This window comes from Arachis hypogaea, chromosome 5, assembly GCF_003086295.3.
Source record: "Arachis hypogaea cultivar Tifrunner chromosome 5, arahy.Tifrunner.gnm2.J5K5, whole genome shotgun sequence".
Lineage (NCBI taxonomy): Eukaryota > Viridiplantae > Streptophyta > Magnoliopsida > Fabales > Fabaceae > Arachis > Arachis hypogaea.
The window spans coordinates 24688987-24708013 of NC_092040.1; the positions used below are offsets into that span (position 1 = coordinate 24688987).

Genomic DNA, 19027 nt, shown 5'->3' on the forward strand with positions numbered 1-19027 from the left:
TCTTTTTTGATTTGTGTGTATGCATGACATGTAGCGCATGCCTCATTAATGAAAGCACGTGACCATGATTTTAGAACTCATTTGGGCCGAATTCAGTTCTATTCTGAAGGAAAGAAGAAGCAAAAAATCCATGAAAATGGGAAGCAAGTGAGAGGACCAATTTTTGAGTGTAGAAGTTTTAGTTCATAGTTTTTAGTGAGAGAAACTCTAGGTTCTCTCTAGATTTTTCTAGGATTTTTATCAATTTTGCACCCAATTTTGAATTTCAACCTTGTTTTGTTATAGTTTACTTTAATTTTCTTGTTCTCTCACTTTAATTTTCCTTAAAATTACTTGAGTTACTTTGTTATTTTCTTAGTTCATGAACCTTGTTAATTTTGAATTTCTATTAATGCATTGATGTTTCTATATTTTTATATGTGTTAATTGAATTGTTATTATTGATATTTGATAGTAATTAGATTTAATTTTGATTAATTTTCATAATTTCATGATGTTTTTTTATTAATTTTCATAACTTCATGATATTTTCTCTTATTCCTCATCAAGTGTTTGATGAAATGTATTCTTGGTTTGTGGTTGAGTAATTAAGGATTCTTGAGTTATCAATGTCCAATATTAAGTGATAATTTAGTTGATTTGATTTTCACTAATGTTAATCTTTTACTAAATGTGATTGGTAAGTTGATTATGATTTATGGATTGAAATCAATTATGCCTATTTGATTTTTTTCCGATATTAGGAGATGACGAAGTGTGAATAACTCTTAATAATTGTCATGTTTTATGGTTGATAACAAGGATAGAAAGTCTAAATACTCAACCCTAGCCAAGGCCTTTAAGTATTTGATTACCATCTCTTGTATTGATTCAATTCTCTTAGTCCTTTTAGTTTAATTCCATTGCTTCCTAGTGTAGTTACTTTTTAATTGTTGTCATCTTTATTGCATGCTTACTAGATAGTTGTTTACTTGCTTATTGTCTTTACTTATTGCAATTTTATTGTTGGTTGCTCTTTAATTTTTAGTTACCTTACCTTTTATCATTTATATCCAAAACTCCCAAATTCTATAACTAAAGATGTGCATTCAATTGGCAAGTCTAAGGGAGAACGCCCGGATTCAACTCCCAGTTATTAATTTGATTTTTGTGATAACCTTCTAAACTTTGCTTGTGAGTTGGTTTCCGTTTTAGACTATACTTGCGACATAATTGAGTTTTTAAAACTTGTGAATTTCTGAATCGATGATTAGCCCGTATCTGTTACCAATAAATTAATAGCACCATCAGGCTTGATAAAATAGTCTCCCGACTCCATTACACTGGACAGATGAGATTTAAGATAGCTATCTTTTAAACCCAGGTCATCAAATGTATTATGGAAGAATAAATTAGAATCAACTCCTATATCCACCAAAATTCTTCTTACCACTCTGTTCTCTAGTTTGGCAATGATCATTAAGGACTCATCGTTTCTTGACAAACCTCCCTTGTAATCATCCAGGGCGAATGTGACCTCAGCGATTTGAATGACTTATTGTGAATCCGAAGTTAACATCTTCAGATCCTTTTTTATTGCCGTTTTCAATTTCAGTAAACTATTTTTTTCCAATAATCACATTCACAATAAATGAGGCAATATCGTACTACTGTCTTTGAGGAGATCGATTGGTCCTAGGATTACGACCTTCGTGATCTTCATCTTCTCCCATATTCATCCTAGGGTGGTCTTACATGCTACAAGAATTCATTTAACTTTCTAGCGCTTACCACTTGCTCAAGAGCATCCTTTAAATCTAAGAAATCCTTTTTTTGATGACCATGGATTTTAGGATAATCACAAAAAAAGCTTCAATTTAAGTTTGGCCTAGGCTTAATTACCCTGGCCTTTGGGAAGATATCCCTCCGTGAAATTTGATTCTAACAAAGGAGTATAATTATTAAACTTTCCCACTCTAGGAACCTGTAGTCGTGGAATCGTGTTCGAGGGCCCTCCCTGTTTCGGTATCAGGGAAGCATTCTTCCTCTTAGAATTGTCCAGCTGACTAACATCTTCATCCCTCATATATTCTAACTCCACTTGTTGAATTTTCTTTATAGATGTTAAATTTTTAGAGGTTAGATGTTTAGATGCCTTTTGAAATCTTCTTCTTGTGGCCTCGCAATAAGACACAAACTAATCACCTCAGGGACTCGCGTATTCAGTTCCAAAAGATCTTTGTTAAACTTATCTAAATATTCTCGATTTGTTTTTCTAGACTTTTGTTTGATATCAAGGAGAAATATTGGGTGCTTAGCTTGTGTTCTTCTTGTTGTATAATGTGCTATAAACTTTACAGAGATGTCAGAAAAATGACTTTCGATCTTGAAGTAAGGGAGTTGAACTATAACATTGCAGATCCAGAAAGTGTAATGGAAAATACCTTGCAATGTATTGCCTCCTCTACTTCTAGATTTATCCGAGCTTCAAAATTCCCAAATGTTCTTGCAGGCCAGTAGTCCCATTATACTTTATATTAGTAAGCTTGTTGAAATTCTTTGGTAAATGAACACGCAGAACTTATTACAAAAGGAGTTTTCACCAATAATCACAGGATTTTGATGACCACGACGCCTCTTCAGCTCTCTACAACCAAAAAATTCTGATCTTTTCCTCCTATTCGGGGAAGATTTAGAGATCATTTTTGATCGTCTAGCACCATCCAACACACACTCCATCTTGAAAATTGGGTTTTCACGTATCCCTAATTTTGCTTCTTGACTTTTTGCTCGTTGGTTTCATTATTGAGCATGAGACCTCTGAACATCTTGCACTACCTTTCTAAATGTTGAATTTTTTGAGCCATTTCTTGCATCATTCTAGCATTTATTTAGTCTAGATTTCACATGGCCTCCTTCCATCCTTCTGCCTCACCTGAGTGGGCCGGAAGTTGATTTTCGTCGTTAGCAACATTCCATCCTTCCTTATTACCAGGAAATTGTCGGGCTCAACCTTTTGAATCACAATTTTGTCTAGAATCATTTTATTCATGCCCAAAGGTTATATTAGTATGATGAACACTAGGCTAGCGTGTGTCACCATGGAATTAATCATCTTGTTCCACACCATGCAAAATTGGAGTCTTTGGGTACTTGTAGATGGTTTGTATTTTCCACAAGCTCTTTATTTTCATCTGCACTAAGTCATAATATTAGAACACCAAGGATCTCACAAACGATGCCAAATATTCATAAGTTTAGTAAACTCACCAATTAAATAACTCGGGACATTGTTCTCTCCAAATAATTGGATTAGTGTTGGTATTTGCAAAGACACTCCAATATTCAATAAGTAAATTTTACTTTATTACATTGATTGAAAGTAAAAATTGTGTACCCTCTTTTCTTTGTTATTCTCCATTTGTGAATATATTATCCTTAGCTTTAAGCCTTTATGAGGTCTTAATGGACATTGAATATTGATTATACGATTTTATAACCAACTGTTTTAGTATTTCTATACGTTTTTCTTGATTTCTGCCATTACTCTTTAAATTTCTTTTTATTTGGACAGGCTTATAGATTAATTGAGTTACAAGTCATTTAATCGTTTTTTGTAAATCTTGGGGTTAGTATAGAACAATTAAATATCTCACAAAGAAAATAATAAAGGCATATATTGCATTAGTAACAAAAAGCATTTGATCCTATCAACGAAGATATTATTCTCATCTATCAATGATAGGAACAACGTCAACTCCCTATTAATGGAAGAATGTGTGAGCATACTTTTGCAACACTTTGTCCACAGGAAGTTGAAACTCAACCTATGGAATGCTTTTCATAATACATGGAGTGCTCTTCATATACAGCAGCACTTTTTATTTAAGTAAAAAAAACTCACTAAGTAACGTAGGGGTGACAAAACGGTCGAATTCGTCAGGCCAACCTGTCGAATCCGCCAAACTCGTGGGTTCCGTCCTGTCCACCGGACCAAAGATTATTTTATTTTATTCTTTTATTAAATAAATGAGTAATTAGTGTTACAAAACGTTAATAATTATATAATTTTTAAATTTTTTTCTTTTTTATTCTTCTTTTAGTTATTAATTTTATTTATTTTGTTTTATACTTTCATATATAGTTAAATGATGTGACTTATTTCTTTAAATTAAGATAATTTTATTAATAGATATTATTTTAAACAATTCTATTAGAATTACAAATTAAAAAAATAATAAAAATTATCTTATAATTTGACTAATTTTTATTTGTATTTAATTTTTAAATTATTATTTTATTAATTTTTTAAAAAAATTAAGCGGACTAACATTTTAAATTCACTTTACTTGACGAAGTGGACTGACCGTCCCATTTTTAGGGGAGCCTTGGCGGGGTAGGATAGACTACCCACTTTGTCAAATAAATGTTTTCCCTTAATTTCATATTATTTATTCATAACTAAGTAGTATATAGTTTTTTTTTTTTTTAAAAACAAAGAAACTCAATACAATTTGGTAAAACAAAAGGAACATAACAAGAAAAATAAAAAAATTATACAATTGCAATTCTTTGTTATTTTCACTATTGCCATCAACATAAGATGGTATAATCAAACAAATAAATCACAATGGAGATTTTAACACATGATAACTTGATACCTACCACTACAATTTATTAATATAAACAAAATTTTAAGATGCTCTATGATCTATTTGTTGTAGACTAAAAAATAAGGAGCTAGTGTGATTTATGAGAAGAGTAAACCTCAAAAGGCTAATGTAATTATAGTACCCATACTTTAACTCTTTGTCCTCTTCCTTCTCTCTTCTAATCCGAAAGTGTTCATCAGTGTTTGCTAGCGCCAACATTATTGGTGGCAGTGAAGGAAACATCGTGCAATGGTAGTTGAAGTGAGCAGTGGGCTTGGAGTAAACAACAATGGTACTTGGCTTTTGCGCCGTGAGGGAGGGAGGAAATGGCGGAGGCAGTGGAGGGACAAGGTGGCGAAAGACAACCGCGGAGAACGGCGAAAGCAACGACACAAAATATGTATCGCCTTAATCAAGCGTCATATGTGGTGATATTCCTACGCCAACAGATAATTTTACATTTTGTCCTTTGTGTTTCAAAATTAGTATTTTTTTTTTGTCAGAATTTCAAAATTATTTATTATATTGTATATGGCATTTTATTATAAATTCTATTTTTTTTAGCAATAGAATTTTGTCAGTTTTAGTTATTGCTATTATCATTTTTTTTTTTATGATTGTTGTAGAATTAGGATGTTATTTTTTCATTATAGACCTAAAAAGATTGAAAATTGATTTTTCTAATATTTTTGTGTGGAAAAATTATTTTATTTTATATATTTTTTGTTATTAAATTTATGAATTATTAAGATTGACCAGACTTTGGCTAAATAATACTTGAAACAAATATTTGATACATATTTGATACGTCTTTTAAAAAAATACTTTTATTTAAAAAAATTATTTATTTTTTCTAAAAACTAGCAATACCTTACTTAAAAAAAAAAGTAGAAAAAATGCATTTTTAATACTTGAAATTTTTTTAAAAAAATTATCCAATTATAAAATTAATTTTTGGATGTTAAAATTTTCTTTTGAAAAAAATAAGTTTTTTTTTTCAAAAATCAATTCAAACTTACCCTCAATGCCCAAAAAAAGAAAACTTACAAAGTGATAATCCTAAGAAGAGCTATACTAGCCAAAATAGAATTTTAAAATAAATATTTTAAATATTTTATTTATTAGTATAAGTAATTGAGATTAAGAATTTTGGTGAGAATTAATAAATAAATATTTTTATTGACATTGAGGATTGAAATGTAAAATCATGATCGATTATGTGTGTTGATTAATATGGATAATAATTATGATTAATGAGTGATTACTTATATATGTACACAGATTATGCTTGAGAAAGGAGTAGCCTTAGAATGGAAAATTTCCCTTGGGTTGGTTAAGGTATTACGACCCTGGAGGTTTACATTAAACAAAACAGAAGTGCTTAAAATAGAATTGCAGCAACTAGAAGTGCCGTAAACCAAAATCCAGAATTGCAGATAACACAAATACATCAAACAGAAGTGCACAATACCAGAATTGCAGTAAACAGAATTGCTTAAGATAGAATTACAGCAACAGAAGTGCCGTAAACCAGAAACCAGAATTGCAAAAAACACAAATACATCAAACAGAAGTGCTCAAAACCAGAAATGCAGAAACCAGAATTGTATAAAACCAGAATTGCAGTAAACGGGAATTACATAAAATAGAATTATAGCAACCAGAAGTGACTTAAACCAACTACCAGAATTGCAGAAACCAAAATTGCAGTGAACAGAATAGTACAATTTTATCTGGATTATAGAATGACTCCAATAATAGATTAATTTTATGAATTGAATTTCGGGTACTTGTGTGGGTCGCTTTTTCACCATATTCTCAATATTATCATAGGGAACAAAGTGCTTCTGCCTAATCTTCAATATCATCACATGCACCTTCTTCATCATCTATCTCATCATCAACCACCATTGGAATTGTCCATTCCCCGTGATTAATCCATGTTCTATATCCCTTGACAAATCCATCGGCTACTAAATGGTCAAAGACAACACCTCTTCTATACCAATTTATGTTGCAACACCTCTTACAAGGACATTGGATTTGTTTTCCTTCTGGTTCTCCCTCAGAGTATGCAAAGTCTAAGAAACTGTTAACACCATTGATATACTCTTCGCTATACCTCGATAGATCCATCCAATCTTTCGGCATATCACAAAACCTAATCGATAATTGTTACATTTTTTAGGAGGACAATCTTTCAGGGTTGCCAAGTGAAAATCACGATAATAGAAGAGGAAGGGTGTTATGAAATAAAGGGGAAGCAGTAATGAAAAGGACTTTCATAGCCTCATAGTTATAGGTTGAGAAATAGAAAAACTCCTAGAAGTAATTCTCTAAACATTTTACTAGAAACTCATTGAAGTGAAACAAATAAAGGCAAACAAAGAATTTATAGTATACATATAAAAAGTTAAATTTCAATTTAAAAAATAACACAGCAGTCAAGGTGGAGCTACACATAAATTAATAGCGTAATCATAAAGTGAAAAGAATGAAAAGTGTGCATTGTACCTTGTCATGACACGATCAATTATTGACAAAATCTGATTTGCTTGGGAGCTTCAACCAAAAACTTCAATCTGTTTGTTACCGGTAAAAATTCAAAAGATTAGACCAAATGCACCAATATTCTATCTATCTATGATGATAATTGTAGCTAAGATGCGTATGTCTTGCTCGTGTGATATATAAGATTATGGATAGCAAATTTTTATTAGGTTTCTTTCAATATTTGAATGTTTTCGTTTAATTTTATATTTTACAATATCTGATTTAGGTAGCCTAGGAATGAAGAAAAATCTTAACCAGTGTGCAGGAATGAAATGCGATAAGATTCAATTATATTTTCTGAACCATAACAAAAGAGGAGATCATCTAATAATCTTATTACTAACTTCAAGCTATAGATAGATTCATAAAGCTCACACCCACACCAAGTCAAACTTTAAGGCAGAACCTTGAATTTACAAGCTCACTGTTTTCATGAAACTGATTTTTTATTATTATACATATTTTCAAATTTTCAAAGCACAAACAGTTAAAAACAGAGATCCGAAGACATTCATAGACACATTAATAAACACCAAAAAGTAAGCAAAAAAATCAGAGAAATGTTGGCAAGTCAAGATCATTGATACAAAAGTCAAAAAATAAATAATAAGTTATAATATACATAAAAAGAAAAACAGAAAAAGAAAAATATGAGGTGCATGCCTGTTAATAACAAGATCAATAAAACCGATGTCTATGTAACTATCATTTTTTTCTTTCATTTTTTAAAAAACTTGTTTTGGTATCCTGCAGTTCTATTGTGAAGCTCTAGGAAGGATCAGTGGCGAGTTGTTGATTGGATTTTGCTAGCTAGGGAAGTGAAATTTTCCATGGTTTTGGCGCCTCACAAATATATTTATATTATACCATTATGTCAGAAGAAATATAAAATTTCTATAGTTAAATCTTAACCACCGTACCAATATTAGTGTCTAATTAGCTAGGTAGTTGAAGGTATAAACATTATATATCTAATTAAAAACTTCAGAAATAATCACTTTAAAATTGAATAGATTTAAATTATTCTAATAGGCTAACTCAAAAGGTGAGACATGCCTTACATACACTTATTATAAATATTATTGAGATCTTATTCTTGAAAAATATAAGATTTGCAATAATAATAAATTAAAATAAAAATAGTTAATTCGTGATAATGAGAAATTCACAAATTTTCATAGACTGAGGAATATATGTTTTTAATTTATGTCTTCATCACTTGAAATGGCACTGATTATATTAAACATGTAAAAAAAGAGTTAAAAAGAACACAATTCATTACATTATTGGTGTCTAGTGATGATAATTGTTATAAAAATTAAAAACACATTTATAATAAGTGGATCCTGTTAATAATATTTCTTCAGAAACGAGAGATGCTTGCCTTGAAAAGGAGAAGAAAAGAGAGATGCCTTTAGACATTATATAGTGTATGCTTTTTCAGTTGTCTTAAAATTCTATTCTATATATACTAATAACAACCCAACTAAATATATGAAGATCAAACCTATTTTGTCATCATACCAGTATCTTATATTGGGGTTAGTCTGTATAGTACGTACTTGAAGTTCAAACTGTTTAATTTGCACTTGTTAACTAACCATATCATGCATGATAATAAGATTTGATTCAGTGATATTAATCCTACCATAGAAAACACAACATTTTTCCAAGTTGTCTCTGTACATGACGAAGAAAATTTAATTAATTATTATTATATAAATCTAAATGTATTATAATATACTGTATACTACTTACTGTATCAGTACAATTTTGTGTATGCTTTCTCAGGTGTCTTATCACATTCAAGACAAGGATCAAATAAACAATATAATGGAATTCAAAGCTTATTCAGAACAGAACTAAAAAAACACCAACTAATGATTTCATTTTCAGAACAGAACTAAGATTTTCAAGCAGCTGAACACACACACACGCACACACTGCTTAAAACGGAAAATCGTAAGAACAAAAATTGAAGGCATGCACATACCAGAGTAAGCAAAACGCAAGCTGAAGCAAATTCGCAGAGTAGCACTGTTGCACACACATGCCATTATAATAGCCCTATTCTTGAGAACACCACTATCAAATCAAATAACGGAAGCTGAGCGAACATACCTTCTCAAATCGGAACCCTAGCCCTCTCAAATTTTAGAACCAAATGAAGGTGAATACGTACCTTCTCGACGGCGATGAGCGAAGAGAAGACGATGCTGAGCGCAGAGTCTTCCCAATGCTGAGCTCGCAGCGATGGTCAGAGCAGAAAGACGAAGAGGAGCGATGGTTCTCGATGGCAAGTGGTGAGTCGTGAGTAGTGAGTGGTGATTGGAGAAGAGGAACGATGATGAGTGGGCAACGTGACGGCGGGAGGGTGATGAGTGATGGAATGGGGAGAGTGGTTCTCTGATTTGGGGAAGCACAATGGCGCGAAGGGGAAAAAGGGGAAAAGGCCAGGTCTCTTTCGTAAAAAGGGGAAAAGTAACAATGAGTCGCGTTACTAATCAGTAATTAGGGTTAACGACCAAAACCCCTTAATTATTCAAATTGGGATAAAAATAGATTCAAATTTTATTATTGGCAAAAATACTTTTAAATAATTTAAAAACTTAAACAAAATGTCTAATAATAAATATATATTTTTAAAAAATATTTTAGAAATTGAATTTTGATATAATTTTTTATAAGTATAATTAAAAAATAAGATATTATTATTCTTAAAATTTGGTGATTTCTTTTAAATATATATATTTTTTGTGATTTTTTAAAAATAGGGTAAAGTATATTTTTTGTCATTAAAGTTTGATAAAAGTTTTAAAAATACCCTTATGTTTTATTTTGTTTCAATTTTGTTCCAAAAATTTTCGATTTGCATCAAATATACCATCGACAGCTAAATTTTTAAAAAATTTAAGACCAGTCTAACAATAATGTATGAAAATTATGTTTGATTTTCTTGTATTAAGGGTTATTCTTATGAAATTGTTGCTGAATTAGTTTTGATTTTTTTGAAAAATTAGTTGTCATGGGTATATTTGATGCAAATCGAAAACTTTTAGAATAAAATTGAAACAAAATAAAATTTAGAAGTATTTTTAAAACTTTTGTCAAACTTTAGGGACAAAAAGTATACTTTACCCTTAAAAGTATTACTAGTTGTTAACAAAAAAATTACAAATATATATATACTTAACGAAAAATTACTAAATTTTAAGAATAATAATATCTCATTTTTTAATCATGCTTGCAAAAATTTTTATTAAAATTCAATCTCTAATGTATTTTTTGAGAAATACATATTTAATGGTAGATAATCTTGCATAAAAAAAACTAATATTAAATATATATTTCTCAAAAAATACATTAGAGATTGAATTTTGATGCAATTTTTTGTAAACATGATTAAAAAAATGAAATATTATTATCTTAAAATTTAGTAATTTTTGTTAAGTACATATTATTTTGTGATTTTTTAAAAGTATTATTGGTTGTTAACAAAAAAAATTATAAAAAAATATATACTTAATGAAAAATCACCAAATTTTAATTATAACAATATCTTATTTTTATAATCATGCTTGCGAAAAATTGCATCAAAATTCAATCTCTAAGGTATTTTTTGAAAATATATATTTACTGTTGGGTATGTTTGTTGTGTTTTTAAATTATTTAGAGGCATTTTTTAGAATAGTAAAATTTGAGTGTATTTTTGTCAACATTTAAATAATTCGGGGATAATTTTGGTGCTTAACCCTACTAATTATTAAGTGTATTTGGTGAAAAAGAGAAAAAAATTTACCAAGTGTTGGTGAATATTTGGCCCAAGATACATTAGGCAATATTTTTAAAGTGCACCTAAAACATAATAAATAGGTTACTCTTCAAAAGCGCTCTTTTTGGTGAAAAAAGTGTACCCATAAATGTTAAGATAAGGCGACGCTTTATAAGTGATCTTTATAATATCTAAGGAGACACTTTTCAAGTGATCCCATAACTGTGTTTCCTATTTTCCTATAAAATGGTAACACGGAGAAAAGCGTAGCCTATAAATAGATTATGCTTTTCAAATGTAGTTAAAAAAAGTGTAGTTGAATGAGTATTTTTCTTATGGTGACGTAAGATGAAAGTGTAATATTTAGAAATTAAAAGATGTAAAAAGAATTTAATAAATGTTGAGCTCAGTGCCGTAAAATTTAAAAAGATAATGGTAATTATAGTAAAAGACATAAAAAAATAATTTAGTAGCCAAAACCCTAAAAACCTCTTCATAAAACACTTAGGGAAAGCTCGAGAAGAGAGTTATGTTTGATTATAGAACTGAAAAAGGATTAAATGAGATGAATGAAAACATAAGTACAGAAAAAAAAATTGAGACTTATAAAGTGAATGATTAAGCCCTAAAGGATAAGAAAACGGAATCTGTAAGTTGGAGGTCGCTTACAGAAATTGGTGAATATTGTTTCAGCTTTCGGATTGAATATACGGACGGAGACGCCGGTGGATTGGAGTTGCTTTTCTAGATATACTCAGCCTGACAAGTTATTCCAGTAAGGCGTGGTCGCTTACAGAGGTATGACGTGAATACTCAGTCAAAGAGTTATTCCTGTAAGAGAGTTACTTACAGAGATATTGCCAACGTGCTTAATTTGGTTTTGCTCTAGAAAACCTTACTCAGACTGGCTACTGGATTACATCGGGAGCGGGTAGAAACTGACACATGAGCTCATGACCTACACTAGAACCAGACATGCATCATACTTATTTGCCAAATATTTTCTTGTTATACTTTCTGTATCTATGTGTGTTAACTTATTATTTTTCACTTCCTACATTCCCTATTTGTTTACTATTACTCTGTGTTTCATGTTATCTGTTACTCTTGTATCTTATAAACAAGCACTATCGACTAGTAATGAATTTAAATAACAACCTCGACCTTACTAAAAACTCCAAGTTCTTACCCTTTTTCACCCCCTTTCAGATGGAGATGGGCTTAATTTTCTATGAACTTGACCCTCTGTTTATCTACGAAGACTCGACGTTTGGGAGCTACTATGTTTTGGGCATAAAGCCTCGTGTTCGTTTGTACGTACTACGTGATAGACCCTTTGCACACCCAATAAATAGCCTTGATTTTGACCCGGATCAGCTATACGACTTTTCCCTCTCTTAGTTACATCCTGACAGTCATGGTCATCTTTTTCATGGTCCACCAAATCATGCCCAGCATCTACTTTAAGCGGCACCTGAGCCTGACGCAGGCGAAGGATACCTTCCAAATCCACCTACCAGATGTTGTCATACCTCCGATACCTATGACACCACCATTACCAGCTGAGTAGCTGCAGACATAGTTCGACCCACTAAGTGAAGTTTTAGATCCTGCATATACCAATGGACTTGTATTTGGAATCGAGAGTAGTAGTTCATCCAGTGGGGTCAGAGGAAGAAGATCCAGAGGAGAATCTAGAAGAGGAGTTATCATCGTCTGGGAGTGATGCATTTGTAAGCAGATCACACGGAGGCCTACCAAATAGCGATATTTTAGTTCAGTTTGGGAAACGTCAGTTGGTATTCTTTTGCAGCATTCCTGCTTAGTACTTTTCAGTTTAGTCTTTCTTTTTGTTAGTATACAGAGAAAATAGTAAAGTCTAGAAGTGCTAGGTTAGTCTGGACACCAGTTAGGTGGCTTTTTGTATGGGTCAGGACCTGAGGATATCATATGTTCATATATGTATATATTTATCTTATAGGGTATATACTGACAGCATCTTTGAATGCTATACTGATGTATGAAGATATGTGAATATTTCTGTTCATATTTATGTTTGTGATGTTATTTACTTCTATATGCTCATAATGATAAATTCTTTAACATTTAAAAAAAATTACCCATAAAATGGTGACGCATTGTTAATTAATCAGATTTATATAATAAATATTAGTTAATATGTAGTAAGGTATGTTAGTAATGCCTAGTTCCTGGTATGATCATGACATACTAGGAGTTGGGCCGTTACATCTATCAAATACCACCTCGAATTATATTCACTGATTTTAATTATATAGATGTAAGAGTTCAACAAAGGGCAATAAACTCTATTTTGTTGAAGAATGGTTAGATCTATTTATATATTATGACCAACTCAATGAAATGTAGATAAAAAAATTTTTAGGAGGAGCTCAATTTTTGATTGAGCAGTTACTTCCAAAGAGTTTTATAGGCCAAATTCAAATTCTATCCCCTCCATGCTTTCTACATGTGTCGACAAATCTTTAAAGTGAAAATACAATTTCACATATTGGTGTTGTATTTAAATTTTCTTCTTTTAAATTTTTCATAATCAAAATATTTTTATAACATATTGCGTTTTTTTTTCAGAAACTGCCACCCTTTTAATACTTTATTTTTGCAAAAATATTTATATTCGTAAATTTGTCTAAACAATATAAGCAATCCACACTCCCAATAAAATAATATATCATAAAATGATATGACACTCATATGAATAGTATTCACACGAAAACCTTGTTTGTTTCTTATAAATTAAATATGCATGCATTTATGGGGTTTGTGCTAATTTGCTTATTAGACACTTAAACACTTTGAACTCTTTTCTTTAATAACAATTTAAAATATTAGACTACTAACACATTATCACAAAATAACTCAAGTGGTCTTTCAAATATATATCCATAATTTGTGGAGTTAAACCCCAAAGTAGTCCCTGAGATTCACGAAATACACCGATTTGGTCCCTAACTTTTCAATTACACTATTTATGTCCTCGAGATTGGAAAAAATGCACCTATTTAGTCCCTTCCTGTTTTTCCGTCTAAATTGCTTCCCGACGGCAGTGATATGACAATAGATTGCCATGTTGGAGTGTCTAACGGTTACATGACGTGGCAATCAAAAGTGTTTAACCCAATGTGGTCCCTGAGCCCCTTTTTAACCCTAACTGCAGAAGTAGCGCACCACTTCTTCTTCTTCTTCCATGTTCGTTTTCTTCTCTATTCGTTTTCACTCACTGCATGGGTACAAAAACCATTTGATTCGACCTTGTTTCTCTTCTAGTTCATCACCAATCTTCGGTTACCTACCAAAAATAAACTTCAATTTTCAAGTCCTCGTGAATTCTAAGCCATCTGGGTATTTTTACTTCCCTAAAAAGGTAAATTTTTTCTTCTTTTTTGTTGTTTCAATCCCAAATTCTTCAATGGCACAAGTTGTTGAGAAAAGAGAGTACAACATAACTCGCATGAGTGATTTTTCAAGAGATCTGCTAAAAAAGTTTATGTTCGTGAACCATCATCACCATCATGAGCTACAACAACAACAACATCGCCATGGTGATGGAGATGCAGAACAAGAGATTGAGCTGAGCCTTGGTCTTTTAATGAACAGTTGTTTTGGTGTGGACCCAACAGCGAAGAAGATCAGAACAACATCAATACTTGAATTCTCATTATCAAAGATGAAGATAATAACAATAACAATAATAATAATAATAATCAAGATATTGGGGGTTACTCTAATAACATACTAATGCCTTACACAACGAATCTGATAACAACATGAACGAAGATAGAGAAGGAATGGAGGAAGAGGAAGGAGTTGCAGACGCTGAGGAGGTTGGAAGCAAGAAGAAAGCACTCTGAGAAGCAACATAGGAACATGAAGGCCATGAGAAAAAGAGTAACTGTTCTTCTTCTTCTTTCTCTGAAGATATTGCTGCTTTTGTTGATGGAAACAATAGCAATCTGGTGGAGGCTGCTTTGAATGAATTTAGTAGTTTGGGGAGAACGGTGTCGTTGAGTACTAGCGTGGCAATCCATTGCCACATCACTACCGCCGGGAAGCAGTTTGGAGGGAAAAATGGGAATGGACCAAATAGGTGCATTTTTTCCAATCTCGAAGACATAAATAGTGCAATTGGAAAGTCAGGGACTAAATCGGTGCATTTCATGAATCTCAAGGACTACTTTGAAGTTTAATTCTAATTTGTGACATATGTTTATAGTCACTTAATTGAATGTCTTCAAAAGGTATTTTATATTCAAATGCTTTAGTAGAAAGAGTAATAAGTAACCTCTCAATACTTTTTCAAAGAACTCTTCCAATGAACATATGAATATATATGCAATGGATCAAAATTGCCTTGACATCCAACAAAGTCAGAATCTGAACACCAAATGATTTCTAATTTTAGTTTCTAACTTCATATGTACGAACATGTAATATTTTACTATAACACAACTTGTTTGTCTACTATTTAGTGATCCATTCTTAATTAACTCGAATATCTGCTAAAGATACCAATAAAGTACACAATAACTACAAAGTGTATAAATTCTTTATTCATTAGACTAATGCTGAAGCATAATAAACGTTATGCACTTTTAAATTTTATAACTTTCTTGTGGCACTTACTAAGACTGAACTTGTCTCTCAGGTAGCGTTTGGTAGAGAGATAGAGACTGAAAGACTGAGACTGAGAGACAGAGACTAAGAGACAGAGACTGAAATAAATTTCAGTATTCTATTTGGTGCAAAGTGAGAGACAAAAATTGAAACAAGAATAAAACTCTAATTAATTTGCACAAAAGATAAAATTAGAATTAATTAATTGAAATGAGTGTATTTTAGGTATAAAATGTTATTAAAATTTCAGTTAGGGATAGAGATAGAAATTTTAGTACCAATCTCAGAGCCAACAAACATGATATTGTTTCTCAGTCTCCCAGTCTCTGTTCCAGTACTTCAAAACAAATGCTACCTTAGAGTTGAGTATACAACATTATTTATAATTTTGCACGTTGCTAACATATAGAATAGTAAAAATATACTTACTCCCACTAAATTGATATAAATTATCAATCACATTTATCTCAAAAAGTCATATGAAATAATAATTTGATGAAATATAAGTTATTAATGACAAAACGTCTTTTTTTTAATTCCAAAAAAATTCCATTTAAGAATAAACCAACGTTGACATATATAATTTTAAAGTAAAATAATATATTCACACAAGTTATATATCATATGAATAAAATTCATATAATGTTGAGTACATCACAAATATCTAACACAACATTAATATTTAGTCTTTGGATAGAAATATTAATTTGTAAGTGGTATCTTAATACAGTAATTAAACATCGATAATAAATCCTGCCAAACAATAAGTCTATCTTTGGACAAACTTATTATTCGCATAAAACCAAGTAAGTATCATATGTTTATTACCATAAATGCGCATATAATTTGGCCAAGTACAGAATTTCCTTTAGGCTGATCGGTACTCGCATAAATTACGCACACATAAATTTATTTAGTACAGTTTACCAAATATTCTTAATAAGATTCTATCAAACAATAATTCTATCTTTAGATTGACTCATTGTTCACATGAAAACTTAAAAATTATACTTATTTATTACCGCATATATTTTCTATCAATTGGTCAAATACCAATATTTCTTTAGGTCGATTAGTGGTTGCATAATTAAACAGAAAATAAACACAAGGTTCAATGTTTATTATTTGGCCAAATAATAAATTTTATTTGGGCTAATTATTGTTTAAGGTTTAGGATTTTACCATTCACATGCACACTACTAAATCGAATTCATTGAGTTCAATTTATACATGCTTCTGGCTAATGGTAAATCAACTCCATTAGTTTTGATTTACTGTGAATACATTTACTCAAATCCCAAATTTCAAATACAAATACATTCACTCAAATTCAAAATTTATTAAAGAATACATTTACTCAAATTCCAAATACAATACTCTTCTATACAATCAATAATTTAAAAAATTAAAAAAACAATATTACATAATCAAATTGAGTTAATTCGAGTTAAGATATGCCTAACATATATAAATAGGAGCTGAACGTGAAATCATAATAGGAATCACAAAAACTGCTTATAATAAAAAATTTAAAAGTGTTTGCTTCGGTACGATGATAAATATATACGTATCGATACAATAAAAATATAGACAAATAATAAAACGATATCTGTATTATATTATCGACGTCAGTTTTTGAAATGTACTTGTCCCCTATAGTATTCATAACATCTTTTAAGCTATTTTTAAATTTTATAAAATTATTTACAATAATTACAAAAAATGCTTATAATAAAAAATTGGGTAAAGTATATTTTTTTGTCTCTGAAATTTGATAAAAGTTTCAAAAATACCCCTAAGTTTTATTTTGTTTCAATTTTGTCCAAAAAATTTTCAATTTGCATCAAATATACCCTTGATGGCTAATTTTTCAAAAAAATTCAAAACCAATTCAACAACAATTTCATAAGAACAACCCTCAACACAAACAAATCAAGCATAATTTTCATACAGTATTATTAAATTGGTCTTAAATTTTTTGAAAATTTAGCCGTCGAGGGTATATTTGATGCAAATCGAAAATTTCTGGAACAAAATTGAAATAAAATAAAACTTAGGGGTATTTTTAAGACTTTTACCAAACTTCAGGGACAAAAAGTATACTTTACCCTAAAAAATTTTAGTTGTATTCTGTTACAAAATGAATAATTATAATAATATGAGTATTTTATATAAAGATCAATACAAAAAAATTCAAATTTCATACAATCAATTTTAAAAGCTCATAAATATTTTGAAAAAGTCTCATAAATTTTTGGATAATATTATTTTTTAATTTTTTAAATTATTAATCGTGTGTAGAAGAGTATTATTTCATTTGAAATTTGAGTAAATGTATTCCTTAATAAATTTGAGTAAATGTATTCTTTAATAAATTTGAAATTTGAATAGATGTATTTGTATTTGGAATTTGAAATTTGAGTAAATGTATTTATGGTAAATCGAAGCTAATGGGATTGATTTACTATTAGCCAGAAGCATGTATAAATCGAAGTCAATGAATTCGATTTACTGCAGAGGCTAAATCGAAGTTTTTTAATTCGATTTAGTAGTGTGCATGTAAATCGATATTCATTGATTCGATTTACTAATGTTTGCTCTAATTCAAATTCATTCAATTCGATTTATATTTGAAATCGAACTAAGTGATTCGAATCTATTAGATTCGATTTACTATTAACAAACCTAATTTAAATTCATTAAATTTGATTTATATAGAATTATTGAATGAGATATTCAAATAACATTTTTGTATTTGGAAGATTTAGATAATTTTAAACTTTTTTTGGTTTATATGAATGAATTACTCTTATTTTATCTGTGTATTTCATGACTTTAAAAAATATTTTATGACTTGAGATAATTGGTTGAATTAATTTTTTATTAAATTGTGATAAATTTAATTTGTCTGATGAAAATATTAAAAATTTTGCATTGTCAAATATAAAAGATATCATGCATTTTTATAAAAAGAGTTTACAATAATATCCTCTAATGTTAATCCTTTTTAGGGTGGTAATTAGTATTTTACTGAATCTAAAATAAAGTAAAAATCTAAAAACTATACCTTATCATTATTTAAGACTAAATCCGAGTCAAGTCGGCCCCGTATGCACCACTACCGGAATGGGTCGTGTTTAATTTTTTTTAAAAATTTGACTGAAGCTCCAGCTCTCTAATCTCTATCACTCTGGTTCACTGGCTCTCAAGCTCTCTCCCTCTCTCGTCTCTGGTCTCTCTGTCTCTGCTCTCGCACTCAAGCTCGTCATCGCCCTCCGTGTCTCGTCACCGTCTTGTACTCAGTCGCGCGCCTTCCCTTCGATCGTCGTTGCCGGCGGCAGAAGAAGCAGGTCCTGGGACTGGTCGTCGTTGTCGATCTCGGTCTTGTCACGTCTTCTTTGCGTTCGTCATCAACAAA

General features: G+C 30.5%; 1 protein-coding gene across 1 annotated transcript; it reads right to left on the reverse strand.

The window, feature by feature from the left end:
* Positions 1 to 6221: 6221 nt before the first annotated feature.
* LOC112803332 (uncharacterized) lies at positions 6222 to 12669 on the reverse strand. The gene is made up of 5 exons (XM_025846832.3): positions 12431 to 12669; positions 9367 to 9684; positions 9178 to 9269; positions 7146 to 7213; positions 6222 to 6792 (listed from the first exon to the last, which is right to left on the reverse strand). The coding sequence occupies exons 1-4, from the start codon at positions 12667 to 12669 to the stop codon at positions 7209 to 7211; spliced, it is 654 nt and encodes a 217-aa protein (XP_025702617.1). The 3' UTR covers positions 6222 to 6792; positions 7146 to 7208.
* Positions 12670 to 19027: the final 6358 nt, after the last annotated feature.

Bases quoted from the DNA above. Each gene is read 5' to 3' on its own strand.
- LOC112803332 (XM_025846832.3), bottom strand. From the start codon at position 12,669: ATGATAACTCCTCTTCTAGATTCTCCTCTGGATCTTCTTCCTCTGACC. The intron at 9,685-12,430 runs GTGCCGCTTAAA...ATTACTGATTAG, and splicing joins TTCGCCTGCGTCAGGCTCAG to TAACGCGACTCATTGTTACT. The intron at 9,270-9,366 runs GTACGTATTCAC...TTGATTTGATAG, and splicing joins CGCTCATCGCCGTCGAGAAG to TGGTGTTCTCAAGAATAGGG.